The 17053-nt window shown below is 42.9% G+C and overlaps 1 protein-coding gene across 1 annotated transcript; it reads right to left on the bottom strand.

Moving 5' to 3' along the window:
• Positions 1-4259: 4259 nt before the first annotated feature.
• LOC143521394 (monocarboxylate transporter 1-like) lies at positions 4260-13496 on the bottom strand. The gene is made up of 5 exons (XM_077014200.1): positions 13127-13496; positions 11281-11540; positions 9891-10034; positions 8981-9766; positions 4260-5316 (listed from the first exon to the last, which is right to left on the bottom strand). The coding sequence occupies exons 2-5, from the start codon at positions 11504-11506 to the stop codon at positions 5072-5074; spliced, it is 1401 nt and encodes a 466-aa protein (XP_076870315.1). The 5' UTR covers positions 11507-11540; positions 13127-13496; the 3' UTR covers positions 4260-5071.
• Positions 13497-17053: the final 3557 nt, after the last annotated feature.

Consider the following 17053-nt stretch of genomic DNA (forward strand, 5'->3'; position numbering starts at 1 on the left):
ATATGATCTGTTCACAAAACTTTCAATGAAGTTCAAGAAAAGAACACACACATGGTTGTACACTTGCAAATTCACATTGCTGTTGAATTGCTAGAGAGCCTGCTACAGACTCTGCTCAGATCAGAATGAAGAAGTTTGCTTTAGAAGAACATAAACAAAGCTCAACTAGCAAAGCAGATTATACAAAGAACTAACAACACCAAAGTCATGGGTCTGAGTCACACATACTGTTGTACGAATGAACAGATAAGATTAGCCAGATTCTCTGGATAAGAGGATTGGCCAGATAATGTAACTGTAGAATGGAGTAATGGGACTGAATACCTCTGTAACTTCAGTATCAAAATCCCAGTATCTAGTGCTGCCCAGAACCGGTCCGGCTCCATGTTGAGTCTGGCTCCGCTCAGGGTCTCTTCCCCATGCTGGATCCGGAACCTTCTATTTGCTGCTGCTGGTGTTGGATTATTTGGGGTCAACATCTGGGTTTTGTGTAAAGCTGCTTTGACAATGTCTGTTGTAAATGGTGCCATACAAATAAAATTTCAATAGAATTTGAATTGGTAATTGGTTTTTGCACATGGAACTATAGAGACCATTGTGAGAGCATTTTGAGGAATCTCAAAATGTACATGAAGGTACAATGTATTCAACTCTAAACATGTGCTACTATTACTAAAGAATACACCCCCCCACCTCACCAAATATAGATTTTCTGACCTGTACAGAAAACATATATATTGCAAACATCAGTGATATAAATACGTATAGTAGCAAATAATTTGGAGCCCAGATCAACAGCAGCCGTCCAGTAAAGTGGCCTGGAATCCATTTGATCTCCCTCTTGAATGAGCTAGTGGGTGACCACAAACCTAAGCAGTCCATGCCTGCTTATCCGTGTGTTCACAGGCAAAACAAGCTGTAAATATGCAGGGATATGAGACTGACAGGGATATGGCCCTGCTGTGTGCTACACATGTATGAAGAATATAAAGAAAGACAGAATGGTAAAGGTGTATAAGTGTCTGTCATCTTGGTTTTGACAAAATGTTCTTTAAGCAACATTGCATCAGAAACACACGTCTTTCCAAACACGATTGTCTTCTGTTATACAACAGAAGACATGGCTTTCTCCACGCCCTGTCAGGCCTTTCAAAGTCTAGGTCCTTCTTTGATTTCACAGTGATTGTGTGCTGGGCCTAGAAATAAACTATAAAATGTTTATTTTTCCACGAGTAATGTAGTGTTTTACCTTATGAACCACACCTAAGCTGCCTCCTACTCTCCTTCATCTGAGGAAGCTGGGTGACCCAGGGTGGCTGAGAGAGGAGGAGACACACTCCCATTAGCCTCTGTATTTGTTTAGCCTCCTCATTGTAACGACGGCCACTGCCAATAGATCTAACATTCCACACCAGGCCCTATACGTAGAAAAAAGCACCTGAGAAAATAAACACCAGCTTCTGTATTAGGAGGGAGGAGTGGACGACACTGTGCTCTCCCATCGAGAGCTTCATTGTTAAACACACCGAGCTTTAATGTGATAGGAAGTACCTCACAGTGGCTTTGCTGGGATCTTCTAACAGTTTAACATGTAGCTAAAGTAGTTCAAAGGTTATGTGGTCTGAAAAAGGCAAAGTGTCCAATGACAGCATTTAGTCTTAAGTGCTTTATGAATGGTTTAAGACCCTTCAGCAACCACGTGTATAGACTAAAAATGACAAACATGAAAGAGTAAAGAGACTGACATATTACACATCGTGCAAATACCTCTATAAAGGCTTGAAAAAGAAATGCAATCTCACATTTTACACATATAAAAGAACATATTACATCCAAGCCACTGCATGTAATGAGATTAAATGAGCCCAAGAATGTAGCTCAGCTACTTGCCCTGTTCTTTTACTGTTTGGGGTGTATAGCACATCCTGTATCTTTGGCTTTCTGCACGTCTCTCCTGTTTACGTAAACTTCTCAAAATATGAACGGAAGGGAGGTGTCTAGTCTGAGGAGAATGGAGAACACGTGTGTTCTTGTGTGTGGGTGTGTGTATCTGTGTACATGTTCCCTAGATTGTTCACTCGAGCATGTGTGTGATTATGCGTGTGTATCACTGAAAACACAGCGAGCTACTCCAATTTGTCCAGATGTGTCCAGATGAAGAAGAAGGCTGACCTTGTGAGCAGAGCAAAGAATTGACAGAAGGGAACACTGTTAACAAGGACTGGCCATATATCACGCAGCCAGACTGGGGCTCTTTATCCACTGGGGGTTAATTCCAGCCACACGGACATTTATCAGAGGGTTTCGGACATATGGTACACAGCTAATGTCAGTCCGCTCCATCTCCAATCAAGTGCAAATCTTAATCGCCTGAGTATTTCAAATTGATCTAAGGTGCAACAAGAGAATTCATCAATATTTGAAAATGTCAGGGTACAGTTGAACGATACCTGTTCCATTGTGTACAATTTAACGTTAAATATACTTCAATATATATTTAAGACACAATTAGACAGACACAAAATCTATATGGGCTCTCACTGTGTCAACACAGGGCAAAATTATTGTTTTGTTTTGTAATTTTTCTGTCTATGTATCAGAGGCAGTCCAGACAACCAGTTCACTAAGTGATTAAAGTCTTTGTGGAGAGCCTTGAATTGTCATATGGAAGCTTTAATAATGTACACTATTAATCCGTAAGAAAACGTGCCTTTTTGCCTTGCAACATGATGTGAGTGCCACCTAGTGGACATTTTAAGTACTTCTCTCTGTAAGTAATGTGTATCCACAGCATGTCATATAAATGCCAAAAGCAAGGTCTATACAGTAAGTTGGACATTTATTACAGTTTTCCTAATAAGGAGTTATTCCAGCAGGTTACATTGTCTGAACTTGGAGAGTGCAAAAGATCCAGTGACCATGCTATTGGAAAATCTAAGTTGCATTTTGGAATTTCTACTCCATAGCATGCTTTGGCCTGGGTAAATTTCTCATAGTAATCTGCCACATTCAGTGTCCTATAACCACAAGAAATAATTCAATTCTGTTTCTTTTACAACCTTATCTAAGCATACAGTATGTTACCTATGTCTGTCTGGAAACTGTATTGCTCAACAGGGTGTCAGGGACAGTTAATAACAGGCGCACACACCCACACACCCACACACACACACACACACACACACACACACACACACTACGCCCCTCCCTCGCTCTCATTCACCATCCTACTGACACTCCCCCTACAACTGTTGCTTGTCTCTGTTCCTATCCCCTGTCTCTGGCTGTGTTCGAAATAGCCTACTACATACTGCATACTGCATACTGCACTCAGCATATACTGGATACTGCATACTGGTCCTTGTAGAACATGCATTACGAAGATAGTTCTGTTCGCGTACTGGAATATTTTGCGGAAGTAGTATGTCATCCGGGGATGTTTCATGTACTGGAAAAATTCTTTGCATACTGCACACTGCATACTGATGTGGGGCCCACGCAGTAGGCCAGTAGTATGTAGTAGGCTATTTTGAACACCTCTATGTCCACAGGTCCAGTCCACCAGTGCTGTGCATGCTTGGAGTGTCACTAAGGAAACGCTGCTGGTGCTGCTCCCCCCCCTTGAGAGAAATAACGTTGACTTAGATAAACGTGTCGAACACACTGCGAGTTGTTATTTGCGCATATAGCACTTACAGTGATTACATCGGTTGTTTCGCTCTTTTCTGTTTGTTATTGTATGTGCCACCCTCATCTGTCCAGACACTATTACAATGTTACTTTTTAATGGCATTTGTGTGAACTGATTCCTTTGTTTCCACCATATTTTTAAATACAAGTTTGGCATTAATCTGGAGTTGGGGTTGGGGTGGGTAGTGGTGAAAGCAGGTTTGTGTTTTACCCCTTGAACTGTACAGTGATTTAAAGAAAAAGAAATGATCAACCTTTGTTATATTTCTACTCTCTGTGTATGGGGTGTGTCTGTGTCATTAAACTCGAAACTGTGTCTACGTTGTAGCAGTTGTTTTGATGGTATGTCTGGTAAACCTTTCATTCAAATCAAATTACATTCTGTTTTTGATAAAGACTTAAACCTTCTCTTCATCTCCTAACTCTGGAAGTGGCAGAACAAAGAGATGTTGGATACTTTGTTCATCTTCCCAGTGACAATAAGCATCCTAAAAACTAGCAGGTGAACCGCCAGAGACTATTTATGAGAAAGAGCACGTTATACACACAGACACAGACATTTTGTTTAATATTCTTTGCAGAATTTATTCGTGATATACTGCAAAACAGTCTGGACATCACATTTAAGGCAGGTCAGGACAGGAAGGAGAGATTTACACTCAGATTGCTATATATTGCAATATTGCAACTAGTTTATATTGCTACTGTATTTACAAACCTTATATGTCTAGGTAACACAGGTCATTAGTTATTTCTTTCAGAATAAAATCTATGACTTTCATTTTTTAAAATAAGCTAGTGTTATAGTTTTCTTTAGACAACAAGTTCTACACCATGTTTTATCTGTGGGTACACAGATAAATGGCTTAGACACAGCTTCAAATTCAAAGAAACAGATTTTGTGTTCGTAAGCCGTGCTGTAGTTTGCAGTGGAGCAGATCTCAGCTACCTATTTTATTTATTTATATTTATGCCTGTGGCCAAACTATAAAAACAAAATAATATATGTACTGAAACAAACAGGACACCTTCAATGCATTCCTGCATAATGTTAACCATGATGTAACTACGCATTGACTTACTAGGTATGCCATATCAATATTTATAATAAAAGCTCTAGCACTTTATTTCTAGACTACACTAACTGTAACTATTACTAATACTGTGGTAGTTACTCTACTGAAAATATGCAGCCTGCATCCTACACTTTTATAGTATAGGTGAGTATTAGAGTTATCTTTTACACATAAACCTGTCCTACAAGGAGTCAGAGTGCATTACTTATAAAACAGGCCTGTGATTATTTTCCTTCACCCGGGTTCTTTTCTGTGCGTGTCACACATAGGCTCCATCACTTAGAGCACACAGTAGCTCCTGCAGCTTAGGAATCATTGGCTGTTTGTAATGCCACTGCCTCCTCATTGCCGGTCTCCTTGGCTGCGGTATCCATGGATTCATCCTCGTTTCCTTCCAGCTGGGCTCTTTTAGTTTCCTCTTTTGCTTCCTTATCCAGCAGCCTGTAGTTGATGCCCATGCCAACAAACAGGAACACGCTTGCAACCAGCAGGATTATTCCACAGCTTATGTACGTGTACTTGTAGTCATGGTAGATGTCATTAAATTTTCCTGTGAACCCAGATACAATACAAGCATTATGCTACATACACAGTTATCCAAAATACACTCAGTACAACCTGCAAATATTTGTTTTATGTATTTGTAATCTACAAATAATGATACAGTACATAGCTAAATTATATGTCCAGAACTACATGTATATAAATATAAACCCACTTAATTATTCTGGTACACAGATAGTGTCAGTACTCAGTACATCATAACTTTTGTAAGTGTTATCATCAGCATGTCATAGCTATCTGAAATGAGCTAAATGTAAGGCAACATTAGACAAATTAAAGCACTCATATACAGTAGAACCCCGGAACTCGACCGCCTCAGTACTCCACATATTCGGAGTTCGATGCAAAATTTTGAGAAAATTGTGTCTCGGAGCTCGAACAAAACCGACCCGACTCATGTGACAGCTCATGCTTTGGTCACATCAATCGCCAGGAGTTGGCGAATTACTAACGCATCATGTATAAACCTAGCGTTTGACGTAACAGTCTCAGCAAGAGCAACATCCAGTTAAAATAAGTGGGGGGACGGTGTTCCCCTGCTTCACACTCCCACTACACCACTGGGGGGGACGCGTCCCACCTGTTAAAATAAGTCCCCCACGACCCCCCCCTCCACTACACCCCTGGTCGCACTATCGACGAAAACTGCTTAACGACGCACTTATCAGTCTCTAACCTGTTACGGTGACAGACCCGGACCCTTCCCTGTGGGCGTGCCGCTATGTTGTCTGCGTGCTGTTATGTCCATATAAGTAGTTCCGTGGGTGTGGGTTGTCCGTGAGCGTGTTCGTAGTATCACCTGTGCCTTGTCGCGAGATCACGAGGGTCTGTGTTAATCACCTATATAATGTGCGTTCGCGCAGTGTCTTGTGCTCGTCTTTGTCTAAAGTTTCGTGCCTGTGTGAGAGGTGTGTGTTCCGTTTGCACTCCGCACGGAGCTTCACGTGTTTGTTAATTCAATAAATGTTATACGTTGCACAGTTTGACGTTCGTCATGCCTCCTATATCGAGCGTCACAGAAAGACGAGCCGTAAGGATGCCGGGTTACACATCTGCGCGTAAGAAAGGGAAGAAGAAGGCGAAACACCACCACTCTTCTTCCCCTGCACGCCACCACAACACCCCCGTCCCAGTAGGGGTGAAGCAGCAGGAGCCTGTTTGTGCATACCTGCTGCGTCAGGCTCTGGCGGCCGAAAGCGAGGAAGGGGCCGAAGTTTTCCGGCTGGCCGCACAGAGGGTGTGGGAGGAGAGTCACTGCTCTCCACCCCCGGCGTACCCTGAGGAGGATACGAGAGAGGACCCCTTCTTTGAAGCTGCGTGGCGAGAGGGTCTCCGCGCTTTGAGAAGGGAGTCCTCCCCCCCGTCAAGCGGTGATGAGGGAGAAGAGGGCCCTCTGGTGGAGTACGCGGGTATGGTAGCGGCGACCCCTCCTGAGCTCGACACAGAGAGTGAAGAGTCGGGAGAAGAGGAGACAGGCGACGGAGCCCGCTACCCGCCGTCCGTCTACTCCGCTCCTACCGTCTGCTACGACGGGAGAGAGGATGACGTTAGCCCTCCACCGTTTGTCTACTCCGCTCCTACCGTCTGCTACGGCGGGAGAGAGGATGACGTTAGCCCTCCACCATCAGTCTACTCCGCTCCTACCGTCTGCTACGACGGGAGAGAAGATGATGTCAGCCCTCCGCCGTCTGAGTACTCCGTTCCCACCGTCTGCTAAGGCGAGGAGGAAGACAGCCTCTCTGTCAGCTCCGAAGAGACCGTTAGGTCAGAGAAGGGGTGCCCTGACAGAGAGAAGGTTCCTTGTGCTCCCTCGGAGGGGAGCGAGATGAGCTGGTCGCGCTATCCTGACTCCGAGGAGCCGATGGCTGTGGACCAGGAGCTCTCCGAGGAAGAGGAGATGGAGACGGCAGGGGACGAGAAGCCGCTACCCCGAGAGGTACGAGGGGAGACTGGCTTTGCCAGCGGCCAGGAGTGGAGGTTGAGGTCTCCGACAGGGGCTCCTCGAACCGCCACCGGTTCGCGGCAAAAGACAGGACCTCCGGTGGTGCCCAGAAAAGCTGCAAGACCGCCGCCTCGTAGGGCCGTCAGCGTGCGGCGAAAGAGGGTTCCTCCGGTGGCGCCTGGAGGCGCGGCAGAAACGCCGCGACCACCGCAGGAGGGCGCGAGCGCGCCCGGAGCAACACCCAGCGCTGCGTGCGCTGGGGGTACTGTCCCGACCGGAGGGATCACGCCTCCGGTCTATCCCGTTGCCCCAGGGGGATTTGCGCTGCTGGCTGCAAGCTTGCTAGCGGTCCCATGGCTGCCGGTACCCGTCTGTTTGTCTGTCTCGTTGTTGTTCCCTAATCTCCTTTTCCCTCTTGTGCCTTTCGTGTTTCATGTACCTGTGTGTGTGTTTGTCAACGTGCCGTTGTTTAATGTATTTTCCCCTGTCTTCCCAGGGAAGGTGTACTAGGGCTGTTCGTGGCGGTTCCCTCCACCGGGGGAGACGGCTCTCGGAGGCTCGTGATCCCGGCGACTCCGGACCTGCCTGTCGGTGTAGGTTCGGGGCTTTCCAGCTGCGCGGGACGCTCCGGGAGTAGCGAGCCCCCTGGCGGGGGGTTCTGTTACGGTGACAGACCCGGACCCTTCCCTGTGGGCATGCCGCTATGTTGTCTGCGTGCTGTTATGTCCATATAAGTAGTTCCGTGGGTGTGGGTTGTCCGTGAGCGTGTTCGTAGTATCACCTGTGCCTTGTCTCGAGATCACGAGGGTCTGTGTTAATCACCTATATAATGTGCGTTCGCGCAGTGTCTTGTGCTCGTCTTTGTCTAAAGTTTCGTGCCTGTGTGAGAGGTGTGTGTTCCGTTTGCACTCCGCACGGAGCTTCACGTGTTTGTTAATTCAATAAATGTTATACGTTGCACAGTTTGACGTTCGTCGTGCCTCCTATATCGAGCGTCACATAACCCTGTCGTTAAGCGGGGACTCACTGTAATATTGTTTGCGCTTGAAAAAAGGAGAAATATTTAATTTTATTTATTTTATTTTAACTTTTATGAAATTTTATTTTAATTTCAATTTGTAGAGGAAGAAGTTTATTAAAAGTTCAATGTTTTATTATAACTCTTAACATGCATTAAGCATGAACTTTATTAAAATTCATGCTTAATGCATGTTAAGAGTTATAATAAAACATTTCAAAATGCATATGTAACTCAGTTAAATGTCTGTTGTCCAGCCATATAATTTGTCATTTTAGTGTTCTTAAAATCTCGTCTCGTCTTCGTTAACCCAATATCGTGTCTCATCTCATCTCGTGAGCTGAGTGTATCGTCACACCCCTAGTTTTAAACCATTTTTGAGGCTGTGCTCTAAGCTTTTGCTGTAGCCTATTTTTGTTTTTTTTTGTGGTTTTTGTTCTTTTAGACAAAAAACATGGGTCCCAAGAAAGAAAAGCAGAAGCTGAAAACGTTAAGAACAAAATTGGGTTGAAAAAGGCGATTATAGACGGACTTAGCATTGAAATTCAACTCGATGGTTGAGAATGGATTAATCCATTTTCAGTTATTTCTTATGGGATACATTGATTCGGAACTCGACTGCATCGCTCCTTCCGGAACGAATTAGCATTGAGTTCTGGGGTTCTACTGTTCAAGGAGTGAAAGACTTACCTAGCACAGGTGGTGCAAGTAACACTGGGACACACTCCACAATGGTCACCAACCCCACTGCACTGGAGAAGCGTTGGGCTCCCACCAGATCCATCAGGGTTTCAAACAGAACAGAACACAGCCACCCAAATGCAAAGCCAAAGAAGATTGCGTAGACCACAAATCCTACGTAGTCCACAGACAGTGGTGCAAGCAGGTGGCAAACACCATTAAACAGAACAGAGGCTGCAAAGAAGTATTGCACTCTGGGTCGCACCCATTTGGTGTTGGCCAATGTTCCCATGGAGGGCCGCGCCACCATGTCCACTATGGCCAATATTGAGAGCAGAGATGCTGCCTTCTCATTTGAAATACCCCTAGTCTTGGCATAATTACTCAGGAACACAAGAGGGGTGAATAGGCCACAGAACAATACCACATTGCCTGCGAGGTACAGGAGGAATCCAACGTGTTTGAAGAGGGACAGGTCAATGAAACTGTTTATAACCTCCATCACAGTCTTCTTCTCGCCAGGAGTGTTGGACTCTTTCACAGCAGGTTTGGGATTTGGCCCAATGGGCCTCATAAGAGATCCAGCCACACAGCAGTTGAGCAGAATCCCTCCAAGGATAAGGAAACTACCCCTCAAGCCAAAGTGCTCATATAGCCAGCTGTTCAGGGGGGCTAATGTTGACAGAAAGACTGGGGCACCAGCCATGGCAATTCCATTAGCAAAAGGCCTCCTCTTGTAGAAGTATTTACTAATCATTATAAGAGCTGGATTGAGATTGAATGCAAGCCCCAGACCTGTGAAGACATGAAATTACATTTTCAGACAAGCTCACAAAAGGAGGCGCTAAAATTGATTTTGCTTTTAATTTGTATTTGTACATTCATTTGCCCATATTGCATGCATATTCACTAAACTCACCTCCTATCACACCCACACAGAAATACAAGCCCTCCACTGTGTTACAGAACGAAGCTCCAATGAGTCCAGCTCCTGAGAGGATGCCCCCTGCTATCATTACTGGACGACTACCATACTTATTCACCAGGATGCTGCTGATTGGGCCTGTAAATAGTAAGAAAACTGCAAGGTGTAGATACCAAACTGTGCAAGAAGACAGTGGAGTGCATTAAGTTATATTCAATTGTAAGTTCCTACCTATAACATTGCTAGGCCACTTTCAAGAGACCATTAGGTCCATTAACTGCACCACTACAGTTGTACGTTTAATATCTCATCCAAAACCTGAACTGCTGCATCTGGGGAGGGCAACTTTGGCCTCCAGAAGATGCTGGCTAGAGGTAGCCTTGATTTCAAGGGCACTATAGCACTGGGACAAAATATATGGGACAGACTGATTGAAATTGCAGTGGAAATTGGTGAAGGCGAGGGGAGTATTAGTAAATTGAATAATCATTCAGATATGATTAGGTAGAATTCCCTTACACAGTACTCTCTTATACAGTAAATCATTTAAAATCCAGGCTTCGTTGCAGAATTCATTATGTAGGAACTTATCAGTCAAGTCAAAATAGAAGATTGTGTTAGATAGAAGATAGCTTGTTAGATTACTGTTACCATTAGATTAACAGAGAATTGTTATATTACTCTTAGATTAACAGAGAAAAGCACATGTACAAATGTCTATAAATTGTGATGTATTTTCAGTAGCATATGTTGGTATGTACATATCAGTGGCCAGTGATTTTAATGCTGGTTACAGTTCTGGATGAAGATGATCTCTAGCTTCAGCTCCAGGTAGCTAGTTTTAGTCTTGAATGAGTTAGCTGATGGCACTGCTTCTAAATGAATGGAACATTCTAGATTTTTTTTTTTCATTCAGTCCCTGTTAGGGCGTCACTGCTCTTAACAGTAGACCTGTGGGTCAGTACCATGTCAGGGGATCAGTAGACACAAAGACTATAGACCAGAAAAGCCTTGTTCCTATTACGTCCAAGAAGAAATAACATCCAACAGGTACATGTTGTAAGATTAGTCTTCAGTGAGTGCTCCTATGTGCTGGGCAGATTTAAAATAAAGTCAAGCATGTCCCGAGGAAGTGAAATCACATAAGAACACCTGAGGGCTTTTAAGACTTTTCTATTTACACTCACACCAAAATCATGGCCAGAAAGGTGTATAGTGCAAAGGGAAATCATTACCGGTATTTGTATTTTCATTGCCCACCTAGCACAAGTGGAGAATTTATCTAAATGATCTTCCAGAATAAGGCTTGGAATCTACCTTATGATGGCTGACAGTACCTCATTATATGGAGATTCAAAGAGGCTAAATAAAGCTCTTCTTTTACCTCCTGCATATATGAATGAAGCGTTGAGGGAGGAGATCCAGGAGACTCGACTTGTGCTGGCATTGAAGATCACCTCAATATCCTTGAAGAACACCGTGATGGACTTTGGAAAGGCGTAGGAGAAACCAATAGAGATGAAGGCACCTGCCACCACGGCCCATCCCCAGCCTCCCTCTGGAGGAGTGTAACCCACAGGACCTCCGACTGCAGGTGCCATTCTTACCATACTATGGTGTCCACACAGAAAGGAAATTGGTTTGCTGCATGGAATGAGAAATGTTCATAACATAAAAATTGTTAGCCAATATGTACACTACTTGTAGTTTACTTTACTGAAAGTTTACTTACAATACAAACTGTTCCAATTGCACAAACTGTTCCAATTTGTGTCCTTGTGACTGATATAATGGCTGTATTTTTTTTTATCCACAAGAGTAATTGAGTTATCCTATTTATCCTAAAAAATCGTAGCAGTGCCTTGTGGTAGCAGCTCATTCTAAGAAGCAACTAAACTACCACTGGCTTGTTAATTGTAATGTGCGGGCAGGATCCCAAAACAAGAGCATCATGTGGAAACAACATCTTTATTTATACAACAATCTATAAAAAAATCTATAAAACAGGCCCTAAACCAACTGACGAACGAACATAGGCAAGACACACACTTAAATACACAGATGACTACATGTGACAAGTGTAACACAACAATGAGTTGAGGGACAGGTGGTACGAATAACCCAGACACAAACACACACACACACACACACACAGAAGCACATACATAAGCATAGATGAATGTACCCACACATACTGACATGCCTGAAGGGAGGGGTCAGAGGCTGTACTGTGACAGATCCCCCCCACCAAGGCTGGCTCCTCTCGGAGCGCCCAGCCACGGCAGTTAAGGACCACACCCACAACAGAGGGCGGAATAACAGCACAAAACCGCCAGAACCAGGAATCTCCAGGCTCGGAGTACCAGGGCTCCTCGAGCTCCTCATCAGACTCGGAGGGAGCACAGCTCCTGAGCCCCCAAATATTCCCTGACTCCCCCTAGGAGCATTGGAGGAGGGCACAGAATACCAGGGCTCCTTGAGCTCCTCTACAGACTCAGGGAGTACAGCCCTGGTGTAGCAAATCCCCCCCCCCCCCCCTCCTGACATCAGGTCCAGAATCCCCTGTGGGCGAACTCTTCCTGCAATGCTTCCTTCTCTGCATCTTTCATTGGTCGATTGATCTGTAACGTGCGGGTGCAGAGAGAGCGATGTGCAGAACAGCGTCTTTATTCATACAATAGCACTTAGTTCCCAAACAGTGATACGAACTGCACAGGTCCAACAACGAGCATAGACAAAGACACACACTGAAATGACTACAAGTGACAAGTCCAACACACAACAACGAGACAAGGGTCGGTTGATACGAATAACACACACACATTCACACAGATGTACATACAGTACATAGATACAGGTGAACAGATGTTGCCTTACATGATACAGATGTTGCCTTACATGACCAAAAATGATTTTACATTCAATATGATCAATTATGATAAACTATTTTTAACTATTATTCTACAATAGCTGTCTCTTTTTACTTACATTTATAGGCTTTTACAGAGGGCTAAGCTGCCTATGTGCTTGTAGTTTTGACCCATGTATCTGAGAGATTTTTAAGAATGTACAGAGCATATCCTTGGTACCCTCATAAGTATACATTATTACTTTGACTTTAATTGTTAGCACAGAACTCAATTTACGAGGCTTTATTTAGTATTTATCTTTTGTAGTCCTGCAATATTTTCTGTTATATTACAAAGTCATATCATAGTTTGGAGATATACCTTTATGTTCGGTTTCCTTCCTTCTTGTGTTTCCTTCACGTTCTCCCCATACATCTCCTACTGTCCACGTTGTCACAGAGCGAACCTTTTGCCTTTGGTCAACTGTGTTGGGAGTGCCCACACAAAACCCTGCAGCTTTCACTCATATGAAATACGATGCTTTCAATAATGATTGAAATTCCCCTAAACTTGTATGTGGTTTAGCATGTAAATCACGACATCAGTCTATGTCGCTGTCCAATATTGCCCAATATGTCACTTTTCATAGTTACAGTTTAATGTACAACCACAACTGCGGGAAAATGTTATTTTTTAACCTTAGTTCCCAGAGGACCATGTTGTTTTGATGATCTGTCGATCCTTTCTAAAGAATAATACCAAGACAAGATGGCAGGGATGCAATATTTGCTCTTTGTAAGATATTTTAAATATCAGATTTCAGGAATATCACAGCCATTGCTGAGGTTTACACTGAATCTGACTGCATTGAGTCAGTAGCTCCCCAAAGAGTGGGGGGGTGCATATGTTGCAGGTGGAAAAAAGAAACATTAGTCATACAAAGTCTGGTTCATACAAAAACTGCTAATCCCTGAACTGACATTAGACATGCTGTCTGCTGCAGCATAAAACTAAATTTTAAGCCATTTCTCAAAAATGGTGGTTGAATCAGAAAGTTCAATATCAAAGCAGAGGCTGTTTCAATGTTTGGAGGCATGAACAGCAACAGTTAATCTGTTGCTTTGCTCTTGTAACAGGCCAAAACCCATTGCTTGATTTGAAGACTTCAGTGATCTAGGATGAATAGACACCAACACAATTCACAAAAATACAATTGGGATCTTCAACATGAAATATTACTGTAAAACATTGAATTAAACCCCAAGAGGAAGCATACACAATGAAAAAAAAATGGGGCAAAGGATGAATCACTGGTGGACTCCATGTGTAAGATCAGTGATAGAAGACAACTGATCTCCAACTGAGACAAAAAGATTTCTGTATGATGCAAGAGTCAAACTGATTTAAAGGAAGGTCTGTTATACTGACCCACTCACTAATACCAGGATCAGACTACAGAATTAATCCTAATTTTGACACTGCTGACACATTTCCACCTTTAGGCAAGATTATGAACATCATGGATGATCAACGTAGCGTGACAATCTAAGAACAGCAACGCGATGTCTGGGCCTAGCATGAAAAGGCTAGCATGACTGAAAGCTAGCAAGACTAGCATGATGCGCTAGAGGAAAAAATGCATCACTTCCATCTGTACTTTGGAACGGGCAAACTTTGCAGTGTGTAAGTATATATGGTACTGTGTGTGTCAGCAAAGAGCTGACTTCATAACCCTCTCAGGGTCTGACTCTTCTTCAAACATTAATGGTTGCACATTCTTTCTCCAGGTGCCATGTTTCTCCCAGGGTTTATGTTTAACACTTGGAATCATAGTGTGAAGCCCAACCTGTGGTGACACACCCCATGGAAGAAGAGTCAGGGGGGTGTGAGCACTGACTTATTATCATTTAAAGGAACAGGCAGTGAAATTTGCCATTTTGAACAAAGCTGTTCAGTCAGAGGGAGAATAGTTCTGGGGTGATTGATCCTGGTGATATTTTGACCAGAGCGTGTCACAGACAAATCAGACCCCTGAAAACTGTGTTAATGTGCTTAAATAGGGGTCGTCACCTTTTACAATCTAGCAATTTTGTTCCAGTAAAGGGAAAAAAACTGTTCAACTTTCTGCAGTTGTTGATTAAACAGTAGTCTCTTCAACTGAATTACCAGTGACACCCCCCCCCCCCCCCCCCGCATGATTTTTCTGGCATTTTTGTCAGTTTGGTTTACAGCAATGAAGACCTCAAATCTCTGAGGGAACTGACAACAGAAAGGGGATAGAGGAAAGATTAAATTTAGGATTTAATCTCATAATTTGGCCGAGACATAAGTGTAGCATCGAATATGAAGCAAAGCTTAATCATCATAACGGCAACAAAAATGAGACAAATCTGTGATGCAAACCATAAAAAGAAAACACATCAGTTAAGGTCTCAGCTGACATGCTGCTACACATGAGTGCACTGCCTCCCTGCAAAAAAAAACTGAATCTACTAAAAAAAAAAAGCATTATAGTGGCAGAAACACTAGAATAGAATTTCACTCTTCTTTCTATGTTATTGCATTTGTAGGCATTATGGAGCAGATATGAACTTCCCTTGTTTCCATCCCCTTCACAAACAGCAGCTTTCCAGGTCGGTGGTAACTGATAGTACTTCACTTTCTTTGGAAGATCATTCACCTTTGCAAGAAAACATTGCCAGTTAGTGCATGTTGCTGTAAGGAAGAATATATTCAGACAATAATGTCAGGAAGGAAAGATGTGGATTAGGGCAGGTGCATGGAAATGTTGCTTCTCTAGTGCATGATCCAGCAATGTTATGACTGAATCACAAGGAAGTCCATTGCCTGTTTCCATGGAAATCTTTGCCTGATACCCAAAGAAATTATGTGTGCATCCACTGGCTGAATCAGCAAGAACTAATACTTTGTAGCTATTGTAGTTTTGAAGGGCTTTGCTATCACATATTGTTTCGTTCTGTATTGCCAATTCTCTGTTTGGGAGGGAAATCATGTGACATGCTTAGTAAGCCTCTAAAAAGCAGCTTGATTTTTAATAGCTTGTCATATCCCTGCTGCATCTTTTGTTTTTTACTCATGATTTCTTTCACCCTTTTGAGGATTACAAAGATGCAGATTATTGGAGGAATTATTACAGGAGGCAGATTATAGGCGTCTCCTCATCACTGAGCAGGAGAAAGAGAGTTTGTAAGCCTGTTCGTGATTGCTGCTTTTTTCATTTTACATGCTATACAAATGAGGACCTAACTATGTGCTTACATAAACACACACACACACACACACAATGTGATGGAATAATAATGAATAGTGGCATGCTTGTGTAGTTTAAAGCATAAATAATGATGAAACCCCTTGTTTCAAGGAAACTTACTCCAGCAGGGGTGTTTGGTATTCCCTCTTCTCTGATCAGGGTCTGCTGTTCAACAGGGATCTCATAGTCAGGCTGAAACCTTCCATTCTCTCCCAGTTGAATACTAGTAGAGCAAAATGCTATCAGACACTTGCATTCTTCATAGATATCCATTCAACAACAGCCATTTAATCAAGTTGCATTTTCTTCATATCGCAATATAATATATATGCATTGTCTGGGCATTTTTTCTTCCATAAATGTCACATTGGATCATTTCAAAAGTGCCTCTGATCACATTCTGGTACAAGTCATTTGAGGCTCAGATAATTGGCCAGTTCAAATGAATAACCTGCCAAACCCCGTTGTCGGTTTCTGTTTTTTGCTTTATGCTTTGAGAGGAAGTGGCAATTGAAAAGGAGAGGTAGACTAATAGACAACTGCATCCTGCTGTAATGTGTTCTCAAAGCCTCTCGTACACGTCAAGGCAGTGAAAACACCAATCTGTACAGTGAACTTTCATGACTTAGCGTACAAACTTAACATGATAAGGTATCTATGCCCCTTTAAACTTCTAGTAAGACATTAGTACCACCTAGTGGGCACTATAGAGTAATTAGCTCTTCACAATGATTTATCTAATTGTTAATTGGGGAGGACTGAAGTGTCTGCATGCACAGCAATATGCAGAGTCTAAATCTTTTTGAATATTCAAGGCAAAGGTATATACAGTATTGTACCAGTTCGCCATAACTGAATTCTCTGGCTCTAAATGACTTTTTGCACGAGTGTCTTTATTATTCTTTTAAAGAAGTGTGATATATCACCTTTTCTCTTCATTTTTGGATAGAACTATAGAGCAGAAAAGTGTCACACTACAATGGGATTTCTGCGTGAGCTATAAAGTACTTCATATGCAGCACATTTTAAAAATCACT

This window comes from Brachyhypopomus gauderio, chromosome 8, assembly GCF_052324685.1.
Source record: "Brachyhypopomus gauderio isolate BG-103 chromosome 8, BGAUD_0.2, whole genome shotgun sequence".
NCBI classification, from domain to species: domain Eukaryota; kingdom Metazoa; phylum Chordata; class Actinopteri; order Gymnotiformes; family Hypopomidae; genus Brachyhypopomus; species Brachyhypopomus gauderio.

Excerpts from the sequence above, each read along its gene's own strand:
- LOC143521394 (XM_077014200.1), bottom strand. The coding sequence starts at position 11,506 with ATGGTAAGAATGGCACCTGCAGTCGGAGGTCCTGTGGGTTACACTCCT. Across the intron at positions 10,035-11,280 it reads TTCATTCATATATGCAGGAG|GCCCAATCAGCAGCATCCTG; the intron begins GTAAAAGAAGAG and ends TACTATTTACAG. Across the intron at positions 9,767-9,890 it reads CTGTGTGGGTGTGATAGGAG|GTCTGGGGCTTGCATTCAAT; the intron begins GTGAGTTTAGTG and ends ATGTCTTCACAG.